This window comes from Uranotaenia lowii, chromosome 3, assembly GCF_029784155.1.
Source record: "Uranotaenia lowii strain MFRU-FL chromosome 3, ASM2978415v1, whole genome shotgun sequence".
Taxonomy (NCBI): Eukaryota; Metazoa; Arthropoda; class Insecta; order Diptera; family Culicidae; genus Uranotaenia; species Uranotaenia lowii.
Window position 1 is genome coordinate 236,395,113 of NC_073693.1, and position 24,780 is coordinate 236,419,892.

The 24,780-nt window shown below is 35.5% G+C and overlaps 1 protein-coding gene and 1 pseudogene across 2 annotated transcripts in view; both read left to right on the forward strand.

Moving 5' to 3' along the window:
- The window catches only part of LOC129751670 (hemicentin-1), a 1,296,938-nt gene that overhangs the window by 1,050,360 nt on the left and 221,798 nt on the right, over positions 1-24,780 (forward strand). For both annotated transcript variants that reach the window (XM_055747314.1, XM_055747315.1), the window contains exon 13: positions 7,938-8,100. In XM_055747314.1, the coding sequence (XP_055603289.1) occupies positions 7,938-8,100 (163 nt within the window). The remainder of the gene's footprint in view (positions 1-7,937; positions 8,101-24,780) is intronic.
- LOC129758868 (U4 spliceosomal RNA) lies at positions 6,646-6,729 on the forward strand (annotated as a pseudogene).

Genomic DNA, 24,780 nt, shown 5'->3' on the forward strand with positions numbered 1-24,780 from the left:
CGGAGAAAGGCGAAAGTCGGAATTGAGCAGGCATGTACCGGGTCAGCCAAAGCAGCCGCCCGCTTACGATATGCGGAGCTGGAAAAGGCAGTTAAACGAGCTTGTAGACGAGACAAGAGAGCCTGGACAAACTCCCTAGCCGAAGAGGGAGAAAGAGCCGCCGCCATTGGAGATATCCGATTATTATATGATATTTCTCGCCGCCTTAGTGGTGCAAGGACTAATGCAAGAATGCCGCTGAAAGACCGAGCAGGTCAGCTGCTGACAGATCGAACAGATCAGCTCAAGCGTTGGACTGAGCATTTTGAACAACTTTTCCGAGTTACAAATAGCAATGGCCAACAGAACCCGCAGCTCGAGGCGCCCACAGTAAGTCGCATAAATGGCGTCAACTCGGAAGCGCCTTCGCTGGCTGAAATAGAAGCGGCAATCAAAAACATGAAATCCAACAAAGCGCCTGGAATCGATGGCATTCCTGCTGAAATGCTCAAAGCCGACCCTGCCTTGTCAGCACAAATGTTGCACCGTCTTTTCGCTGACATTTGGGATACTGCAACATTCCCGGCCGACTGGATGCAGGGTATCCTCGTAAAGGTCCCAAAGAAAGGAGACCTAACAGAGTGCGGTAACTGGCGTGGCATAACTTTGATCTGTACAACCCTCAAAGTACTCTGCAAAGTGATCCTGAACAGGATCCAGGAGAAAATCGACGCTACACTCCGACGGCAACAAGCTGGATTCCGATCCGGACGATCATGTGTGGACCACATCACAACGCTACGAATCATACTGGAACAAATCAACGAATTCCAGGACTCTCTTCTACTGGTGTTCGTTGATTTCGAAAAAGCATTTGACCGACTGAACCACGAAAACATCTGGGCTGCTCTTAGACGACGAGGGGTCCCAGAGAAACTAGTCCATCTCATCGAAGCACAGTACGAGGCATTTTCGTGCAAGGTCTTGCACAACGGTGTCTTGTCCGAACCAATCCCGGTAACTGCTGGAGTGAGACAAGGATGTATTTTGTCACCGCTGCTTTTTCTCATCGTAATGGATGAGATCTTGACTGGATCGATTGACTGTAAACCAAACCGAGGATTGCCGTGGAATCCTTCAACCATGGAGCAACTGAACGACCTTGACCTGGCAGACGATATTGTTTTGCTCGCCCAAACACAACAAGACATGCAGAGCAAACTCGACGACCTCACCGAAAGCTCCAAGGCAGCAGGTCTCAAAATCAATGTCGGAAAGACCAAGTCGATGGAAATCAACACAGAAAATCGTTCCAATTTCGTGGTAGCTGGACAACGGGTTGAGGCAGTGGAGTGCTTCCAGTATCTTGGTAGCCAGATTACGCCTAATGGTGGTACCAAGAAGGACATCGAAACCCGGATCAGAAAAGCCCGATTTGCGTTTGCGAGTCTCCGAAACATCTGGCGGTCACGCCAGATCTCTCTACGAACTAAGATCCGAATCTTCAACTCAAACGTCAAATCCGTATTGCTGTACGGGTGTGAAACTTGGTGCACATATGCGGTGACGACGCGAAAACTGCAAGTTTTTGTGAATCGCTGCCTGCGGAACATCATCCGCGCTTGGTGGCCTGGCAACTGGATCTCAAACGTTGAACTTCATCGCCGGTGTCATCAAAAGGCGCTAGAAATCGAGATTCGGGAACGTAAGTGGAGATGGATTGGGCACACGCTGCGAAGAGATGAAAACGAGATTTGCAGAGAGGCGCTTGACTGGAATCCAGATGGGCATCGAAGAAGAGGCAGGCCCAAAAGCTCGTGGCGGCGAAGTCTAGCCGCTGAAATCCGCACAGTTGACGAGAACCTTGGCTGGCAGCAAGTGAAGACGCTGGCTCCGGATCGCCAGCAGTGGAGATCTTTTATCTCAGCCCTATGCGACGGTCAATCGGCGCTGGATCCTTAGGTAGGTAGGTAGGTATTCCATACCACCGTTTTCTAAATGAAAGCCCCCCATTCTAAAATTTTTTGCAATTTTCCCAAAAGCAGCAATTCTCTTTTTTCTGAATATCTAAGAAACATATGAAGCTAAAGATAAGGTATGGCCCTTATTTTGAAGATTAAGATTTCCTGGCCATTTTAGCGTTCTCGGAAATCGGGAAATCTGCTGATCCTTTTTCTGGGAATTCTCGAGATCCCGGGAGATATTGAAAATAACGATTTTAACACTCTGCTCAGGCCCGTGCGAAGGACCCGTCCATGGGGGGGGGGGGGGGTTTTCGAAGTTCGAGTGTAGCTGGAAATAATAACAATACCAAAAATACCCAATAAAAAAAATATTTCTAAAACCATTTCTTACTCATGACCATCGCAAAATCTCGAAAAAATAAAAAACTTTAATGATACTATCCAAAATTATTCATATTCAATGTTTCAAATCAGTGATTCTTTTCTGATCTAAATGTTTTAAACAATAATTTCGAAACACTATGAAACAAATGTGAATTTAAATTTCGAATAAAAACTGAATTTAAAGTTAGGACATAAAAATCACTACAAAAGAAATGCAATACTTTAAATATAACACCGGATTTTTAAAGAAAATAAAATTCGAATTCTAAAATAAATTTCTAATCAGATCAGAAATTAACCATGATTGAAAATTGTAGATCAAAAATGTTATAGTTGTTCATTATTATTATTCATATTAATTTACATTTCTTTTCTTTATTTAATGGAAGGGTTTATTAAAAAAAATCCTCTGTTTTATTTAAATTTTGGAATCATGATTAGAAATGTGAATTTTCTACAAGGCAAAAACCATTATGAACTTAAAAAAAATATTAAAACAAATATGTAGATGATGATTTGTAAATAAAAAATAATATAGATGATGATTGAATTAAATTGGATAAAAAAGATCTTAACAAATATTATTACAAGAGTGCCAGTGATCAAAGACAGAGATAAAACTCTTTCTTATATTCATGTTTTTCATAATTTTTGGAAATTTGCAAAAATTTCAGGGCAACAAAATTGATCAAGAGCAGCCCTTAAATTCGTTGCACCTCACAAAAACGCGAAATTTTCTAGTCTTGTGTAAGTTATCAAAACCCCTAGTAAATGTGAAGTTGAAAAAAAAAGAAACACAAAATAAAATTGAGGCTAAAATTGGTTTCTTGAAGAATATTTTGCACTGCATACAATTTTTAATGATATAACGATTCTTTTATTATAAAGGGATAAAAAATTTAGTAATGAATGAACTTGTTAAGATTCACTTCTTGATAAAAACCAATTTTAAAGACGAAGTAGGATTTTTTGTCAATATTTGAGTTTGAATACAAAAAAAAATTAAATTGCAAATCGAAATTGACTATAAAAAATTAATATCGATTCGTGAATGTCATAAAGTGTCAAAGCATGTAATGGCATAGGTTTATAGTGATTTAGGATTAAATACCGCCGGAGGCAAGCCAATTCTCTACCATGTCTGTTAACACTTATTTTTAACACTTTTTGGGATCAAGTTCATTTACGTTTATACGGAAATTAATTTCGAGAACTAAAAGTTTTTCTTGGAAAAATTCTTCATGGGGGGGGGGGTGTTAAACCCCCAACCCCCCCCCCCCCCCCCCCCCCGTTCGCACGGCCTTGACTCTGCTGCATACGAAACCATATCTATACACAAAGTATTTTAAATTTTTAGGTACCTAGTAGTATTGCAAAACATTTCAAAATTTTTAATACCTCAAAAATTTAAATAGCAATTATAAAATCCAAGACCCAAAAACTAAATACTATCACAGACAAACTTGACTGATTCTTGTTGCTAAAATTGCAAAATATTTATCAAAATGTGTCATTTCATTGCCGATGATTTTGCTACTGTTTGCGACATGGCAGTTGTAAATTATGAGTGTTACAAAATAGAACATTCAAATTCTTTTTTTAGCGTTTCTTTACCGAAATTGTTTTGTTTTATAGATTTTTTTGCCATTTTTACTTTAACATTAAGTTTTCGAACGAAGAAACATTTATTATTAAATCCAATGCCTTAGCCAGGTTTTAGAAGAAAAAAATGTTTAAGTCTAAGCCTTATATTATATTCCTTGGTCAATCCGATCAATTTTTGCAATATGGATCGGGTAAATTTTTAGCAATTTAGCAGTTTTTATTGGGTTCGGGAATCCCCGGGATTTTTTTTTTTCATTTCCAGGGATTCGGTAATATCCGATTTTTTATTATTGCCAGGAATTTCCGATCGGGAAATCTCGACTAGAACACTCTAACAGTGGCCCTTACACCTCTTGAACTGCAGCCCACAACAGGCAGTTCAGTAGTAGAAAGAAATAGAAGAAAAAGCAGAATATTAATATTAGTTATTTTCAATCGGATGCCATTGTTGAATTTTTTTGTACAGTTTTGCCAGACCCGATTTAATGGTATTTTTAAGCTTAAAATGCAATTATCTTCGTATTTTTAAGAATAGGAGGTGTCCATTCTGAAAGGAGTGGTCCGATGCATCCAAAATTTTGTATTTTTTTATATTTACATCACCAATTTAGGGCCAAATGTTTTTTTGAATATGTTATCTGTAGTTTGTTCCGAACGAAAAAAAAACACCGAAGAAACAGTTCAATTATTAAAATGCTTTTAACTTCTGACAGTTTTGCTGTATTAAAGTGTTTTATAGATTTTTGGAATGTTCACGAGTAGATCTAGCCGGCAATTATAAATAAGTGGGGGTCCAATTAATGTTTTGTCAGCTATCCCAGATCTACAGGTAAATAACCGAAAAAAATTGAGGTTTTTTATATTTATGATTTGGAATAATTCTTTCCTCCACTATTTCAATAAGCTTTTTAATGACAATCAGCCAGCACGTATCTTCTTTTTGGGCATTTCATACCAAATACGAAATAGTAAAATTTTATACGAGACAATGTTAAGAGTTCTGTACTCGTCTATTTCCGACACGATCAATAATCATAAGAATTAGGCCAAAAGAGTCATTTCATGAACTGAAAAATATTCATTTTGGTCCAAAATCGCTTTTTTTTGTCTGTATCAGTAGACTGAGTCGATTTGGGATCAATTTTGAATTTCTCAAACTCTGGGGTCTAAAAATCTTCGTTTTGGTTCAAAACTCATACATGATTCGTTGCTGAATTTTAATGTGACGTTTACGAGCTAATTTGAACTCTAAGGTTTGTGTGGGGAAATTGAATATTTGGTACTGAAAAAACAACCACATGATTTTAGTATCTTTTGTGAAACCGAGCATCCTTATAGATTTTGTGCAAATTAACAAGGAAATTTTCCGCTGAACAACTTTGTCCAAAACCGTACCCTCGTAACTTATCAGGGGAAAAAGTTATTAGCTGTCAGATGTATGTCTTTTGGCATTGAAAAAAAAATTAAATTGACGTCAATGTTGGTGCGAAGCTTTTAAGACCCCAGGTTTTGGGAAATTCAATCCCCCAATCGACTAAGTCTACTGTATCAGTACTTGTGGTGCTAAAAATCCCATATAAAATGAAGATTGAATAAAAATGAACTCTCCAACACCAGAAATAGCTGGTCTGATAAAAGTTCAAAATTACTGTAGAAGATATTTAATGTGTGTGCCAGGGCTTTACCACAACAAAATGTTAAAGAGTGTATTTGAACTCATTGGACACCCTGTACACTGTACAGTGAAGATGAATTCTCAATCAAGAGATTGATCAATGAGCTTCACCGAAGCCACCTGTTTTGGGAAAAAAAACGGAGATGTTCGCTTGCTTGCGACCTTGCCAAAATCAATTAAACATTTATCAGATCCTTTGATCAACAATAGCCTCAATTGGTTCCACAAATTATATTTTCTGGAAATTCGAAGTTTTATGTAAAACACCGGAAACCGTAAGGCGATACAAGGTAAGAAAATAAGTTATAAAGGTTGAAAATGAGTTTCCAAATAAGACGTAAGAAATTTTGCCTTCTATTTCATATGAATTGCTTATAATATTTGCTGTGCTTGATATTTTTCTCTAAAGTTTCGATCAGGGATGTTTCAATTCGCAACCACAAAAACACGATGTATTTTCAGAACTATTAAAACAATAGACATTCCTGAATGTTTGCCACATAAATAGGAAGTTCTCTCTTATCCAACGCATCCAGTCACAAATAAAAAATCCTTCTAGAACAACTTTTTCTAGAAGTTTTGCGAACAAAATTATTTTTTTTTAACTTTCCGCTCATGTTTTTTCTAATAAAAAAAATACTGTTTTAAGCATAGAAAGCAGAGTTTAAACTTTGTACTCATCTTTAAAGACGTTTTTCTTACAAATAAAAAAGTTCAAGATTTAAAATCTGCTGATTTCATATAAAAAAAATGTTTCAAAAGTCTTTCTGCTTGATTGTTACTGTATAACTTCTGGGTTTGGATCAAGTTTGCTGTGGTATTGAACGGTTTTGAGTTGATAATTTTAAAGTCAAGTGCTCGGATTTAACTCGTTTTTTGATAAAATAGCCGATATTTGCCCGGCTCGGATACGTATAGGAGATATTCTGGCAACCTTACGTCAGGAGGATAATTTCAGGTCCTCATACCTGCAGCTTCGATTTTCGAAACTTCATGTTTCTTTGAAAAGATTCTAAAGACTAAAACGTTCATTTTTCAAGCTTTACGCAGTGGCGATATCGTAACCAATGAGGTTCTACCGAGGTGCGATTATTGCTAGTTGAAAACTATAACCAACCAACCAAACCAAACCACCAGTCCACAGAAAGAGTATGCCGTGACTGAGACTCGATCTCATGACCTCTGGCTTAGAAGACATAAACGCTATGCTCCAGGTCACGGTCGGCGGCAGTGATTAACAAATACTTTCAGTTATCGCGTCGTCACCGCAAATAACCAAGTTTTACACCCGTTCAACAATACGGATTTGACGTTTGAGTTGAAGATTCTGATTTTTGTTCGTAAAGAGATGTTTCGGAAACTCGCAAATGCAAATTGGGCATTTCGGATCCGGATTTCGTTGTTTTTCTTGGTACCACCATTAGGCGTTATCTGGCTGCCAAGATACTGGATGTAGGGGAAAATGCTCTATTATGCCCCACCTAAGCGAATCGCCGATTTGCTATGTATTCCACGTACATTTTGTATAAAAAAGAGTGTGCTCGTGGACAAAATTGTTTTCTTCACATGCTTATGACTTTTTATTACTCAAATTAGTTAAGTTGTTTTAAAACTTATTTTTTTAAACCATATTCAAAGAAACAGAATAAAACTGTGTTACAAATACGCGCCGCTGTATATTCAATACGCGTCAGCAGCCGAACACGCACAAAAACAGCCGAAGATCGAAAAGACACTAATATTTTAAACACTTTGACTTGAAAGAAAATCAAAGTGGACTCATGAAAATTTTAAAAAAAATGAAAAGCAGACGTTTGCCGCTTCTATTGGACTCACTCTGATTGAAATGAATCCTAAAGTTTTCCTCAAGTTCGAAGTATGATATCCTTTGTTTTATCAAGACTTATGCAAGCTAGATAAAACAGAACTAACTTCATTAAACCAGTTCATTACGATAAGCCATCTGCTACGGTTCACATCGACAAAGGTATTTTGAAACAGATACGCCTTCAATAAGCACTTGACACCCAATTATCATCCATTTTGCATACTCGCCATAATAATCAAAACGTAAATGTGGAATAACATTATTTATGTCGCTACAAATAACCCAATGCATGAGTTGGTTTATTTTCCGAGGTCAATAATTTGCCTTACCGATCATTTATTAAAAAATTTATTTAGATTTATCAGAAAAAAACCCAATATATCTCCGTTTCCTGGTTGGAAGTAAGTCTTGTTATTTTTATGGAGATCTTTTTCATATTTCAATTGCAAACTTTCTTACTTACCGGGAACTTTTCTTCTCTGCCATTATTCAACATTTTCAGGAACTGGACTACGGCACGATCATGTGCTGGGCAGACAACGCAGTCGGACAGCAGCGGGAACCGTGTGTTTTCCACCTGATAGCTGCCGGAAAACCGGAAATGCCATACAACTGTTCCCTGGTCAACCAAACCTCCGAATCGCTTGAGGTGGACTGCGCAGAAGGTGAGTTGTGTAGTACTAAAAGTTGACTCTGAACCCTCAATTTTTGTTCGTTTTGATTGGGGGAAGGGTTTTCGAAAAAAAATTCAAATTTATAAAAAAAATCTTAATTTTTCTTGCCAAACTGGTTTTTCTGGTCTCGTCTTTCTGGTCTTTCAAAAAATATAATTATAAACATAAAACCAACATTCAATTTCCTTTGCATTTGTCAATACTGTTATTAACTCGATTTTATTTGAAAAGAAAGAAAGCTACAAATTGTCTGTCCAAAGTAACAGTTAAAGTTGATATTTACAAAATATCAATTAAAGAACCAGTTATTATCCAGTAGCAAGTGCTGTGTTTACTTTAGCTTCTGTTTGGTGCCCTCATTTCTCCAAAACTAACGCACATTTTGTACGCAACACGAGAGGGATGTCCAATTTGTATACCCCCAACTGGTCACGCAACTATACCAAATCAAACAGTGGTTAGCAATTAAGTGTTTCTAATTACCGCCCCCGGGCAATATTGGTTATTTCGTGAACGAGGAGCAGTACATAAGCCCCTGTTGTTGTTGGCGTCATTTCTGGCCCCTGATCGAACACATACCTGCTACTAATACTTATATGTTAACCAAAGCAGGGAATCGATTGCCAAACCCCACAATCCCGGATGGAACCACAAATTCAATACAACTGACCGGGCAAATAGACCGCAACACTAAATCGATTCCGCTGCAGGAACAGTCAATTCCGGTGTGATGGAGGAACCCGCTGTTCGATTTTTTTTTAGGTTGACCGACTAAACTACACAGATAGGCGCTCGAGCATATCGAAATTAGGACACATTTGGGGCAAACCCATCAGTTCCAGTAGTTAATCCTTCACCAGGACATTTCAACAATTATTTATAGTTCACCTGGTGATGGTACTTGGGATAGAATATATAATTTATTAGATCTCCTGTCTGGTTGATTTTATTACTTCATGTAATTGTCTAAACAAAACCTCAATCATTTAAGTATATTTCTTTTAACATACATCTATGTCCTCAATCAACGCTTCCGGTTATTCTGCTCTCACAAAAAAACTTGCATCACCAAAACACCAAATTTTAAAAATATTGAAACACTCCCGAAATTTATTTATACGTATTTCAAATTTAGTCAATACATAAGTATTCCAAGTTTTAATCTAAAAAATAGCTCTCTCGAAGACTGTGAGTCGTTATAGTTATTGCCAAAAAAAAAAGGTTCAAAAGCTTCCTTTCTTATTTTTTATCTCTCGTTGAGTAAAATATGGGAATATTGACGTAGAATATAAAGTGTTGAAACAATAAGTTTAACTCCGCTATTCAACTTCTTTTAATTTAAATACCCAAGCAACCAAAAGTTCGAATATCACTTAAGGAACGAACTAATAAGTTCGTATATAGCTGTACAAAAGTTCTGTGGAACTTTTTTGCTGTTCAAAATGCTTTTTCGAGGTCCATGGAACTTCATTCTTTATCAAGTTCAGCCAATACTCAAAAAAAGCTTTAAAGTACTGTTTTGGTTTCTGTTTCTACTTTTTGGGAACTTTAAAGTTTGTATGAAGAAAAACAATCTACTTGTTACGTACTTCTCATTTTTTTCAAAATCAAGTAGCTATCAAAGGGTTGCAAGTCTTTTTGTACAGCTCAATAGTTCGTAAAAAGTCTCTGTTGTACTATTTTGTAAACTTGAAAGTTTTTAATTAGTTCCAACGGGTGTTCAAAAGAAACTTCGTATTATAGAAACTTTGAAGTAGATTTAAAGGCTAAAATCTACTTTTTTCGAACTTCAACACGTGTTTGCATAAATAAACACATCGTTACTTGGGAAACAACTACAACTACAAACAACTGAAGTACACATTAAGTTCCGGAAGAACTTTTTAACAGCTTGAAAGTGGGAATTAAGTAGAAATAAAGAAACTGAAAGTCGTTTTAAAGAAAATCATCACATCGAATAAAATCGTTGCCTACTCATGATGTTCATATAGGGCAACAAGTATGGATCTCGACTTTCAAGCGGTGAGCTCGGGTTCGAGGCTTGGTAAGAACATGTTTTTTAAATGTAATGTGAGTTAGTAACAAATATAGTTGATTAATATGAATCAAAATAGGACTTGAGAAGGCAATTGAAGGAGCGGAAGAGTAATTTTTTCGATTTTTTATGCTGCTTATAAAGTGAATTTTGAAGCTGGTTAGAAGTTGTTAGGCGATTCATGCGAACTTTTTTTCAACTTTAAAGTTCGTTTAACTACTTAAAAATTGAGCTGTAAAGAAGTTGTATTAGCATACTCGATTAAGCTGATTGAACCTGATAGAGGAATGTTATCCGAACTTTTGGTTGCTTGGGTATCCCTTTCACCATATACCCATATTGTAAGGCTTTGATTCAAAGGTGATGGGATATCCAAGAAAGAATGAACATAAGTGGTAAAAATCCTGAATGTCTCCAAAAATATAAAACGGCTCACCTTCAGGACTTGAATCAGCAATTTCCGCTTCAGTTCAACGGCGGGTTAGCCACTTACACCACGGACAGCGTGACGAAATAGACTCCAGCATGCGTACATGTCAAGCTTCGTCGGTCGACTGCTGGACTTCAATCGATGCACTCCATGTACATCTGAACCCACCATGTTGAATTTCAAGATGGATCCATCTCCATCTCCATCTCCATCTCCATCTCCATCTCCATCTCCATCTCCATCTCCATCTCCATCTCCATCTCCATCTCCATCTCCATCTCCATCTCCATCTCCATCTCCATCTCCATCTCCATCTCCATCTCCATCTCCATCTCCATCTCCATCTCCATCTCCATCTCCATCTCCATCTCCATCTCCATCTCCATCTCCATCTCCATCTCCATCTCCATCTCCATCTCCATCTCCATCTCCATCTCCATCTCCATCTCCATCTCCATCTCCATCTAAATATACATCTATAACTTCATTTACGTTTACATTTACATTACAGATAGCGAAATTCGACTTTTTCTAGTCTGGCTCTTTCACCCAAAACACGGAACGTAAACTATACATGAGATTTTAAGTTGTTTACAGCATTTCTAAGTTCAGCGGATTTAAGATGGCGTCAGACAATGAAATTCGACTTCAACGCATGGATAATTCCACGTGTCATTCATTACTAAACCCTTATCCATTTCGTTTAAAAAATCTGTCCTCATTTACTGTACTAATGATTAACAACTCAGAAATGAGGAACACATCTTTCGCGTGTATTTGGTTGACTTGCAAAAGGAACGTCGAGTTTAAGCTTTTTATATGGCTCTCATAAAACCGTTATAAAAGTAACAAGCCATTTATCCAACCATACTAAAACTATGAATTATTTTATTAAAGCTTTGGTGAATTTTTATACCATACAGATTTGATCTAAGTTTAAAAATTGGTAATGAAGACGTTTCTAGAATAGGGCCAAATATCTAAATTTTAGCTTTTTTATAGCTCTGGTGATGCATAGAATGCGCTTTAGCTTTTTATGAAGATTAATGCTTTAGTCCTAGCAAAATTGTGCTGGCCATCATAAAGCTAAATAATTTTTCATATTTTTACAAGAATATATTTTGGCACGACGACGTATCATGCAACATTTTTTTTAAATATTAAATTTTAGTTAAATGACAAAAAATTATAAATAAAAAACGTTAATTTACGTGGAAGTACTGTTTTAAATATGGAAAAACGACTGTTTTTTTTTAGAATTTACACTCTAAGGAAGGTTTCACATGTCCTAGCGTGTCATTGGTTGTTTTGTTAGACAAAACTTACGATTTGTTGTCTTCCATGTACTATTATTGAAGAAACCTTTCGGTCCCTGATCTAAACTATCATCCACATTCGTCATAATCTCAATAACCATTCATCACACAGCATGTCTACATAGTGTGGCAAACAACATGAATGTTCAACTCTTCGTTATTTGCTACTGTTTACAGCGGTCAATTTATTAAGGTGGTTCACTGTTACTAGGGCTGGGAAATTCGTGCTCCTTTAAAAATTGAAACAATCTGCGTTTTTTTTTAATTCTAGTTTATTATTCAAAATCACGACTGAAACTGGCTCACGGCTGAAGAAAAGGGAGGGAATCGAGATAAAAAAAATATTTTAACTAACCTATCATATCAAACAAACCTCCACACTCCAAATCTAGCTCGATGTGGTTCCAAACCGAAAACGCGGCCCGGTCGGCCATTCACCCACCACAAACTTTCCCAGCGAAAATGGGTCTGCGCTTATTAAATTTATGGTCCCTGCGAGCCCACTTGAATGCCATGGTTGGACGCCAAATGCCCACTTGGCTACAAATAATTCACACCACAGAATGGCGAACGGCTGGCAGCTGCTGGTAGAGTGAACGAGTTTACATAACCTAAATTTGTGGCAAGCTCACACATATCCATCATACCTTTAGAGAAAGGGGAGCGAGAAAGTACTGGGAAAAAACGCTATTAAAGGAAAGCGCTCTAACAGCTCCAACATTCGGCGAGGTCAAGGAATATCGATTGCCATAGGTACCTACTGGCAATTTTCTCACCTTTTCAGGAAAATACTTAGCGCGAAATGGAAATCTTTTAATTCATGAAGTCTAGGAGTTTGACCATATTATAGCAAAGCCACGCCTCAAGTGAACAAATAAGGATACTTTTATATTATTTGAAGTGAGTTTGATCAACTAACATTAATTACATAAAGTGAGCGAAATAAGAATAGTACCACTATGTGTTTTGCTTGTTAAAATATGAATGATTGAAAATCACTAAAATTTTCTTCTACAATTTGTTTTGAATTGTTTAATGGATAATTCAAGCATAACTTTACTTTTTTGGACGTAGCAATTGGCGTTGAGGACCAAGAAATATGAAAAAGGGTGCGAAATAAGAACAGTACCACTTGTGTTTTTCAACAGAAACAAGATTATTTTCAAAATAAACGGTGTAAAAGTGAATTATAAAGCTTCTACGAATTATTTCAATAGATAACTGCATTTTAAGGAATTTTCAAGAATTCGAAAGGTTTTCAAAGGTATTATAAGGAGGTTTAAAGAGATGCTCTTCTAGAACTAAAGAATTTGATATTTGAGCTGTAATTTTTTACAAATCTACTTATTTTCTTTATAAAAAGACGTAAAATGATTAAACAAACATGCTGGGTTTCTTTTGAATCAGAAAAAAAGTTGGAATTCAAAAACAGGCTGGAATTCAAGATTTTCCTCAGTAAACCGCACTTTTCCAGTTTCTAGTCTTAGATGGCAGCACTATCTTGCAGTTAAAACCAAATTAAGTCTCAATATTAATTTTCCAGGTTTATTAAGACCCATATTCATCATTTCGAGGTAGTTTTCCAACACATTTTTGTTGGAGATCACGCTGCAGAAAGCTTTTCCAGATTGCAAAAAATCACCAGCACAAGAATGTACAACCGCCAAATCTTCTACTCATCTCAACTTCCAATTCAATTTCAAATCATACCAATAATACTGCAAGCCGTTCGGTCCATCATGCTCCATCGGAAAGTACAACATTATTCTGATTATCGGTCCAAGAAATTCACTTTTAGTGACCTTGATGCAAATCTAATTTTTCGATAAATGATCTGAGAATTTCCAAGGCGTTCACACGATATCAAGTTCTTATTCCTTGACCAAAATCATCCAGCATATCTGAATTAATCACGGATATTCGACAATGGGCAACAATTCGGGTCAATTGTAAGATAGTGCTGTCAGCGATGACTCAAAACTAGAGAAATAGTGTTTGGCCATGGCCGTAGGAACGAATTTATAAATTCTTAATCAAATTTTGATGATTGAGTAAGGCTTTTCAAGATTATTTCTTTACTCAGAACTGTACTAAACCTCGAAAACCAATTCCTAAGGCTCAGAGTTCTGCTTCAGATTTCAAAAATTTTCTCACTTGATGTTAGAAATTCATTTGCATCTACTAAATTTTAAAAGATTAAACTCATGGGTTCTCGTTTCCTTTTATTAATATCTAAAATTTATATCTGTTTTCATGATTCGCATCATGTATCCAGTTAAGGATTCTTGATTTTCACTTCTCATCATCATGAGAAAATAAGAAGAAACTCTTTTGCATTTAAAAAAACTATTTTCTGAATATGATATAAAAATATCAAGGCAATCTTTATTTAGAATCCGGGCAGTTATGAACGCGTGTATTTTAAAAACTATTCGCTTGATCGAAAATGTGAAAATTTTAGTGAGTCTCCTTATATTTCTTATCTATTCGGGTAAAGTTGCCAGAATTTTTGCAGCACGTATCCGGGCCGGACAAACCGGGCAATTTTCTTGCAAAATCCGGACATTTCATTTCTAAATTGACGACTAAAAATCCGTGACACATCCGGGCAAATTTTGTCAAAACTCAGAAATTACTCAACAAAAATCAAGATAAAAAAAACTGTAGAAACATTTTTTTTCATCAAAATTTATAAACAGATTTTAAAGCGTATTTTAGGCTTCGAAAATACCTTTCTAGTTTTTTTTTTTGAAAAATCTGCTCAAAAAATATTGTTTTGGTGGCTAAACAAAAAAAAATTACAACACAATTTATTCTAATTTTGTTTGATTTGCCAAATAAATGAAATCCGGGAAACCGGCCGGACCGGACTGTTCCCAAATTTTGTATTAAATAGCAGGGAAAACCCGGATAAAACCAGGCAATCTGGCAACCTTATATTTGGGCCAAAAAAAATATCAGAAAAAAATCATCAGTTCAAGAGTTTTTTAGTCGATAATGAAAGATTTCCGAGGTAATTGTGCAAAAATATTTGAATCATGTTCTTTTTCATCGAAAATTTCTCAAAAACTGGTGAACTTGGACATCTGAAAAAAATAGACAAAGTAGACCTTTTGATAACCAACGCGACGCTGCCAATATTTTGCATATCCAAACTCTATGAATGTATTTATCACCAAGATGAAATGCCTGGACTCTAAATGATCATAGCTTAAGAAATTATCCTGAGTTTTTGTGTCATATTCAGGTCCGAAGTTCTTAAACTTATTTTTTTTCAGAATTCAAAACTTTGAAACGGCGATCCAGAATTGACAACTCAAAATAAGATTCCTCCTTCGAAGTTAATATTTTTATTCAGATAAAAAATTTAAAAAAAGTGGAATTCAAAAGAATGCAGATTGAAACATAAAACATTAAACATAAAATACTAGAATGATGATTGAGGGCTTAAAAATAAATTTTCATTTCAGGCTCATATCGAAATATTGATCTGGAATCTAAATTCAGATATAGTTTTTTAGCATTTCAGGAATCGTATTGACACTTTGACTTTGACACTGAGACTTTGACACACTCCCATTGACTACTAGGACGTGGCTGGCGCCGTTATGGATGTTCAAAGAGAGAGCATCAGTTTTGTAAAATGAGAATGAAATACTAATCCCAAGTATCTTTCTTTTGGCCTTTGTACAAAACTTATGGCCTCGGTCATTCACGGAGTAGCAACCATTGGCAATGTGGAATTCTTTCTACTGAGCCACGCCTGCAATCATGGTGTTCGAAATGCATAAATAATAATGATATCAATCAAGATATTCGTAAAATACATTTAATTTAAAAAGTCAGCACAATTTACAGAGCCAAGATTGAAAAACTTTTCAAATCTAATGATGAAGCATTTCGGATTCAATGATTAAAGGTGGATGTGAGTAGTCAATCAAGCTAAGCTAAGCTAAGCTATTTCAGGAATCGTATTGACACTCGGAAAAAGATCCAAAACTAAAGTGTCATAATAAGTAATCTTGATAATTTTAACTCATTAATGAGCTTAATCTGAATTTTGAACATTACCTTACACTGTATCAGAATTCTGAACCTGTATTCGGAAACTGAAAATAAACATCCACAGTATTTTATTTAAGGAATTCTTTTTTACAAAAAGTAATTACGGATAAAGAAATATGTAATATCCTGTAATAAAAATAATAAGTATTATTACGGCAAATACATGAAGAGCTAAATTGCAAACTTAAACTTGAATTTGGATTGAAATTGCAAGTATTAGGTTTGAACCGCAAAACTTCAATCAATTAATTTTACATTAGGAAATTTAATTAATTTTCATTAATGGTTAATATCCCTGAACTTGCTCGAAAGTTTTTTGTAACCAATAGAAGGCTTTTTTATGAAACCTAATTCATTGTTCAAATCCAATAAACTTAGTTGACCAGCTTTTAGAGGTGCTTCAAGGATTTTAACCATTTTTGAAAGTAATCACTCAATTTGTTACTCAAGGATTCCTTATACAAATCTAGTTTATCATTTTACAGATTTTCGGATGAATTTAAACAAAAATCTACGTTATTTCTATAGATGGAAACAAAAACATTTTTAATTTAAAAGTACTTTAAAATTATTAAGTAAAAAGTAATAATTCTTTTTTTTTAAATTTTTCCATTCGTGCATTTTTTAAGCAAATATAAAGAAAAAGAAAAAGTTCACCAAACCCCCCCTGAGGCCGTTCTTCCTACGGCCTTGTGTTTGACTATTTAATAATATTAGTAGTTTAGAATTTGGAGCCTGTTTTTTGGATTCAAATTCAGCCTCAAATGTATGTATATGTATGTATGTATGTTTGACCCACCAGTGGCTGATAGGTCTTTCGACCCGAGGTGGTACGGGAAGTCTCGATCGCATATTCAGATATTGTTCATGCTTAACTCATCAACAATAATTGCAGCACAACCAAGGGGTCCGTTACCACTGGCTTGGGACAGGTTTGACTCATCTCACTCCCTTTCAACTGTTCGAAACAAATTAAGAATCCTGAAAAGTAACCTAAGTAGTCTATTCATGATTCCAAATTTGCCGAGATACTCCGGCTGGCTTGAACCCACAATCCATTGTATATCAGTTTTCCGCTCGTTTGATGCCCTGTTCTACCCCCCGCTTACCCCAATAATAGAGTTAAGCTATTTGAAATTTATTATCAAAAAGTTGCAAATTTGTGTTCATCTTACCTTGTAACCAACGGCACCTTCCTTACCTCATCGTACTTACCGCCCATTTTGGGTTCACAACCACTGTTTAAAGATACCTCAGAGTAATAAGAGCTTCATTCGCCAGCAAACACTTCTCGGATACACCATGCTGATTCGGATAGATATTGCCACTCTGAAATCTTACTTCAAATTTCCTCTTCATCAATGCCACATATTCACTCAACCTGCTTTGACTGGACAATCAAGGTAAGTCCCCGCTTCCCTGTACGCAATAATTACCTTCTCCTGCTTATTCCAGGAAAATAAAGCAAGCCACAAAATGACGGAACTCGTTAAAGATTTTAATTGTGCGTTCTATTTTCTCTTCCTCACTCCGCCAAATGATCGTCAAGTTTCACAAATTTTCTGTTACATTAATACCTGATGATTTTACCTATAAATGATCATTAAACCCTGAAGATTCATAATTTTGGCTGCTCTAACAAAAAGAACGTCCAAAAATTTACTTCCTGACAACCTTATTTGCCATGCTCATGCAACCTAAACTCTCAATTTCTTTCCAAAATTACTTCCACACCACTCGCGTATTTGTCATTTTCTTTCGCGACCAACAGCGCATTCTTTAAAAAAAAAAACACCGCTTTTCAGCAATTCTTTACAGACAACTTAAAACACTCGATTCACCAATTCTATTTTAATTATCAGTCAGATTTTCTCGCAGTCGAATATGGATTTTTGCACATTAAGTTGCCCCTCATGCAGAGGAAAAATTTAAATTATCTACATATTTTTATCACAGTTTCCGGTGGCTACTGCTGCCGGGAACCTCCGGCCACCCGTTAATATCACTTTTATTATTTTTTAATACTTTGGTAACATTTGAAAAACAAAAAATATCGAAATTGTAAGATCCATGAAAAAAAACACGTGCGATGTCAATAAGCGTCACCTACTCTGGATTCAAATTCAGCGTCAAAGCTTTATTTTATCATTTCCGATGTTAATAAAGAAATCAAGCAGTTTGATAAACTATTATAGCTCATATATTAAATTCCTTAACTCTAGAGGAGCATCTCTTAAAACCCCATTTTAAAACCATTGAAAACTTTTGGAATTCTAGAAAACTCCTTAAAATGCAGTGATCTGTTCAAATATTTTGTGGAAGCATTATTTTTCACATTAAATTTTTAGAAATAATCTTGTTTTTGTTGAAAAACACAAGTGGTACTATTCTTATTTAGCACTCTTTTTTCATATTTTGGATCCCCAACGCCCATTGCTACACCCAAAAAAGTAAACTTATGCTTGATTTATCCATTGGTCAATGTAAAACAAACTGTAGGAGAACATTTTGGTGATTTTCATTCATTCATATTTTATCAAGCAAAACACATAGTGGTAGTATTCTTATTTCGGTCACTGTATTACTGGTACTATATATATAAAAATGAATTTCTGTCTGTCTGTCTGTTTGTCTGTTCCCTATAGACTCGGAAACTACTGAACCAATTTGCGAGAAACTTGGCAAGTGGAGGTATTGGAGGCCAGGAGAGGTTCCTATTAAGGTTTAGGACCCCTCCCCCTAACAGGAAGGGGGAGAGGGGCCTCCCAAACAGGAGACAATTTTTGGCATAACTTGAGAGCCAATCAAGAAAATGGTATCAAATTTGGCATTGCGTGGTATTTGGGATCGGGGAATATTTCAATGAATATTAGGTACCCCTCTCTCCTCTCAGTGGGGTGATAGGAAGGGGGGAGGGGGGCTACCTTACAATTTTTCATATAACTTGAAAACTAATCAAGATATTGCAACCAAATTTGGCATGGGAAGGTATTTCGATACGAAAAATATTTCAATGATTATTTGAGACCCCTCCCTCTTTACAGCTGAGAAGGGGAGGGACCTCTTTCATATTTTTTTACATAACTCAAAAACTAATAAAGTAAAAGGAACCAAATTTGGAATGGAAAGGTATTTGAAAACGATAAATATTTCTATGATTATTCGAGACCCGTCCCTCTTTCCAGTAGGGAGATATAAAGTGGGAAGGGGCCCTCTTTTTAATTTTCACATAGCTCATTAACTTATTAAGCAAATGGAACCAAATTTGGCATGAGCGGGTATTTGGGAACGTGACAGGTTCTAATGATTGTTCGAGACTCCTTCCTTCTTCCAGCGGAGAGAAAGGAAGGAGGGAGGGGAATTTCATACAATTTTTACTGAATAACTCGAGAACTACAACAGCAAATGGAGTCAAATTTGGCATGGAACGATATTTGGGTACGAGAAATGATTCTATGAATATTTGGTGTGGGAGCCGTGGACTGTATCTTGCTCTCGAAATGGGGGAATGAACCGAAAGTCCGAAAACGCAATCAACCGGGGAAGTTCGGAGGTGAAAATAATTCACTTCACGTAAACTTAACTTAAACTATATTTTCTCTTTAATACAACTATGTACAGGTGATTTATTGTTCTTCAATTTCATTAAATCTTGATGGAAAATTTTCTTCTTCACTTAAGGGCGCAACGACTTTACGCAAGGACGACTTGATTCAAACTAAAAAACTGGAGAATCATTACACACTGCTTGTGTACGCAACGCAAAATTCTTCCCTTTCTCGCAACAGCAATGCAATTGTTGTTGTAGAAATGCCGGCCGGCATTTGTTGGCTGTCGTTATGTACATGTGTGGCCTTGAATGAACGGAGTTCATACTTAAAAAAAACCGCCAAAAGAAACATCCTTTCGTGGAGAAGCAAATTGCGTTGCACTGTTGCCAAATTTTCGAGCTGGCGCGAACATTTGGTATCCCTCACTTCTTCAAAGAGTTGGATGGAAAGGTGGAGGAGAGGTCTCCCTTACAATTTTCAGTATAACTGGAGAGCTGATCGATCAAATGGTACCATATTTGGCATGTGAAGGTATTTGGATACGAGAATTGTTACTTTTACAATTTTAAACCCCATCTTTTTTCAGCAGAATGATATTAAGGAAGAAAGGGGGGCTTCCATACAAATTTTTTGCATAACTCGAGAATTAATCGAGTAAATGAAACCAAATTTGGCATCAAAAAATACTTAAGTACGAAAAATACTGTTTTGAATATTAAGTTCTCACCCCTCCATTCAATGGGGTGACCGGAAGGGGGGATGGTACTTCCTTTCAAGTTTATGCATAACTCAAGAATTTATTCGCAAACAAAACCAAATGTGGCATGGGATGGTATTTCAATGCGAGAAATCTATCTATGTGAATCAATTCCTTATAGAATATAGAAAGGGAAGAGGAAAGCTTACATTGAACTTTTTTTTTTTACAAAATCTGAGAAATGGACAAAACTTAACATGAAAAATGATTTTGGTACGATTCTATGATTATCTGACTCACCATCCTCTTTTCAGTGAGTTGGTACATAGAAGGAGGGAGATGAGCCCAATACAATTTTGTTAGCATAAGTTTTCAATTCATGCTAACGAAGCTAACAAATGGAATCAAATTCGGCATGGAAAGGTACCTGGTTACGAGATATTTTTCTACGATTGTTATAGACCCTTACGCTTTACAGTGTGGAGAGGGGAAGAATGGATGAGGCTCCATATAAAAGCAAGCTTATAAACTTATCAACCAACGGAGCTGTATTTGATATAAGTGGATTTTTGGGCACGAAAAAATGGGTATGATTATTAAAGAACACGACCTCCATTCAGCAGGGGGTGAAGGGAAGGACAGTGGAGGCTCTCTTGTCAGTTTTTAGCATAAATCCAGAGAATATCAAGCATATTTTATAAGTTAGATTGTTTGCGTACGATTGATTTGAGACCCTCCTTTTTCAGGGCGAAGCTTAAAGAAACAGATTAAAATTATCAGATCTTTAACAACAAATTATAGATCAAAATTCAGAAGATTAGTTTAAGTCATCTTTGTGTCGCAATTCGACACTTCAGCTGCAGCTCTCATTTAATAGCGGTTGCTTATGAATTATGTTAAAACTTGATTTAAAATAATGCCAACAAAACAACAAAAATTTGAATAATTTCTGAAAATATTATTTGTTTTTGAAAGGTGTAGCAAAGCACACCGGGTCAGCTAGTCACAAATAAAAGTTATTTGATATTAGCTGATCTTGCAAAAACTCCATTTCGCTTTTCATTTCCAATATAAAAATGGCAGATTGCCCGGATATTTAATATAAAATTTGGGAGCAGTACGGCCCGGATTCCATTGCAAATGCCCGGATTTTGCCTGGATTTATCCACTTTATTTGGTAAATCAAACGAAAAAAAAACGAATAATTGTAAATTTTTATAATTTATGCCTCCAAAACGAAATTTTTCGAGCAAGTTTTATAAAAATAATCATGGAGGGTTTTTGGAAGCCTTAGATACGATTGAAAATCTGTCCATAAGTTTTGATGGAATTTTTGTTGACAAATTTATATAATTTTAAAACAACCAAGTCCCCGCCCCCACCACACTCGTAATGATTCAACTCCATGAGATAAAAGTTCTGCCTTTTAATCATTAAAATAACAAAAAAAAAACTTAACCATATTTCAAGTATATCTTCCAATAAGCATAGTTTGGAATGTTATTTGCAAAAATAAGCTTTATTCGTTGGAAATTTGAAAGAAACTTCATTGTTTCAATATTTAGAAAAATATGAAAAAAATAACAGTTGAAAACTAGTTTTGCCGTAATCAACGATAAAATTTCAACATGAGCGAACTTTTAGGTTCTAAAAGGAATTTAGAGGTTATATAGAAGTCAAACTTGCCATATTGCCCGTTTTTATTCGAGTTTGTTCGGATATTTAAAACAAAATTTAGGAAAAGGACAGTCCGGCCCAGTTGCCCGGATTTCATTGAAAAAGCCTGGATTTTTCCTGGATCTATTCACTTTATTTGCCAATCAGTCAAAAAATAATTGTTTTGGTTTTTTTTTATTTATGCGTCCAAAACAAAATGTTATGAGCAAGTTTTATAAAAATAATCATGAATTGTTTTCCGGTAGCATGAAATACGATTAAAAATCTGTCAATAAATAAAGATGAAAGAATTATTTTTTCAAGTTTTTTTTTCATGATTTTTGCTAAGTAATCCTTTGGTTTTGAAAAAAAAGTTAAATATTGGGCGGAATTTAGGTCGACAATTTTAAATCAAATGCTTGGATTTTGCCAGGTGTTATATTAAATAGTCAATTTTGCAGTTTCCAAAAACTCTCTTACTACTTATTCTTATACCTGTCACAACCTACACTGATGATTATTCATGCACACGTTTCTTCTTTGTATTTATTTGACAAAATATAAATATTGAACTTTTATTACTAAAATTTAGCTTAAAGTTAGGACATTTTTCAAAAAACCGAACTTAAAATTCAAACCCGATCATCTCAGGGTGGGGTGGACTAAATTTTAAAATTCGAATTGCATTCAAATTTTTTTTCGTACTTATTAAAAAACATTTTTTAATTTTATAAGAAAAATTTGCAGTGTACTTAAAATATATAAAATAGCTACTCAACTCATCGTCCAAAAGCTTGTGATCATCCCTTAGTATGAAGTAACGGCCAAAAGTTTGGGATCAGTCTTTTGAAGTATGCACTTTTATTTCACGCGTATGTCTGTTATCGAGCAACGTGGTGTTTATCTGATAAGCTAATTTGGAAGCTAATGATTTGAACTTGCTTTATGGATAATTAATTAAAATATTTTTGAAGACTAACTTCTTCAGAACTTTAGCTAAAGTTTCATCATTTTCTGATGATTTTTCATCAAATAGTCGACCGTTAAAAAAATATGCAAATTTGTTTTGACCTTAACTTAGTTGTCTCACAAGTTATTGCAGATCGAAACTTCTAAATTGCGTACATTTTTCAAGGATATAATGGCTAGCATCTTATTAATGCTACACCACCAACCTACAGAAAGAGTACTATGTATGCCGTGACCGAGACTCGATCTCATGACATCTGGCTTAGAAGACTTGAACGCTATTCTCTAGGCCATGGTCGGCGGCTCAAAAATCCCCAGGGGATGATGCCAAACATTTGGCCGGCAGTATACATTAGACCGCTGCAAGCTTTGTATGGAAATTTCAAATTCTTAAATTTTCACACCTCCCATAACTTTTGTTGATTGTTTTTGCTGCCAGAAAAAGCAATAAAGTTTTTGAATGCGATCCCTGCAGGCCTGAATTAGCGCAACGAGTTTCAATTTTGTATGGAAATTTGTATGGGAAAACAATTTTTTTCATTAAAAAATCGCCAGAGGTGTTCTGTAAGGACCAATAAATATAACTTTGAATGAAAAACATTCCTTGATTCTTGTTATACATTTCATGTAAACAAAGCACAAACCTAACTTGTACCCGAGAAAATATATTCGATGTTATATAAAATTTTTGTTTTCAAAATATTTTTTTTAAATTTAAGCGTTTTTGACTGCTTATTTGAAAGCTGGGAAACCGTAGGATGAGAATAAAAAATCTTAAAAAAATGTTTACATACCGATTAAACTTATTGATTTTTAAAACCTTTACAAATACATTTCAAGAAATTATAAAAAGCTTCAGCAAGCAAAGTCTGCCATTTTTAATACTTTTCAATGGATTCTGATTTTTTATTTTGAAATGGTTATAGCTTTTTTTATGAAATATTTAGCTGCTTGTCATGATAGCAAAAAATGAAGCTTAAAAATAGTCAAAACCAAAAATCCAAGACCAACTTCATTTCAAGTTTATATACATTTTCTGGATGATTTAATGTGCAAAAGTTTCTACTTCCATACAAATTTCCATACAAAATTGAAACGCGTTGCGCTAACTCAGTAATCAACCAAATCATCTCAAATTTTACACTGATGCTTGGTGACCCAAAAGGCATCGAAATAACATATGGAAGCAAAAAGTCATTTTTATGAAGCGGTCTAGTGTATATATATGACAATCTAGCTTCTAAAATTCCAGTGCTTAATGTACTTGGATGCCTTTGCTTTAACAGCAAACCAATGATTAAAGTTCAACGTCCTTTCATTACAACACAAAATTCACTGTGACCTCAACACTCATAGTTCAAGACTTTGAGTTCAACTCATAGAATGTTTCAAATTTAAATTTAAATCGAAGGGATTACATTTTTCACAGAACGAATTCTCGCACTGCCAATCAGGACATTATAATGTTCACGCAATTAGCATAACGCCCACCGGGCATTACCGAAAGCGTGTGTGCCCTTTTTACGGATTAGTCTAACGGTCAATGGATAAGGGAGGGAAGGGAGGTGTGGTCTCCTATTAACGGTCATTTGCTGACTCATGAACTGTTTTTACAAGCTTATCGCTAGATTTACCACACCTCATCAATTGTACACGGCTCATACATAATCGATCATTTCGGAACGCCCTTTCGATATCCTAAATCGGGGGTGCGTTTTTTCGGGATTTTCTCCCTCCCCACTTTTCCCCATTTTTTTTTAACTCACCTCCCCATCGAACGCAGCGAAAATGTACTATTGAATTATTAATGTCTATGAGTGTACACACCGAGGTTTTTCAAACCATGCGTACGGTGCTGCCTTTATTCAGATTATAACACTTCAATCAACCGTAATGATCGATCAACATCGGATGTGGATTTGTGAGGGCCCTTCCCTTGTCGATTTCCAGCG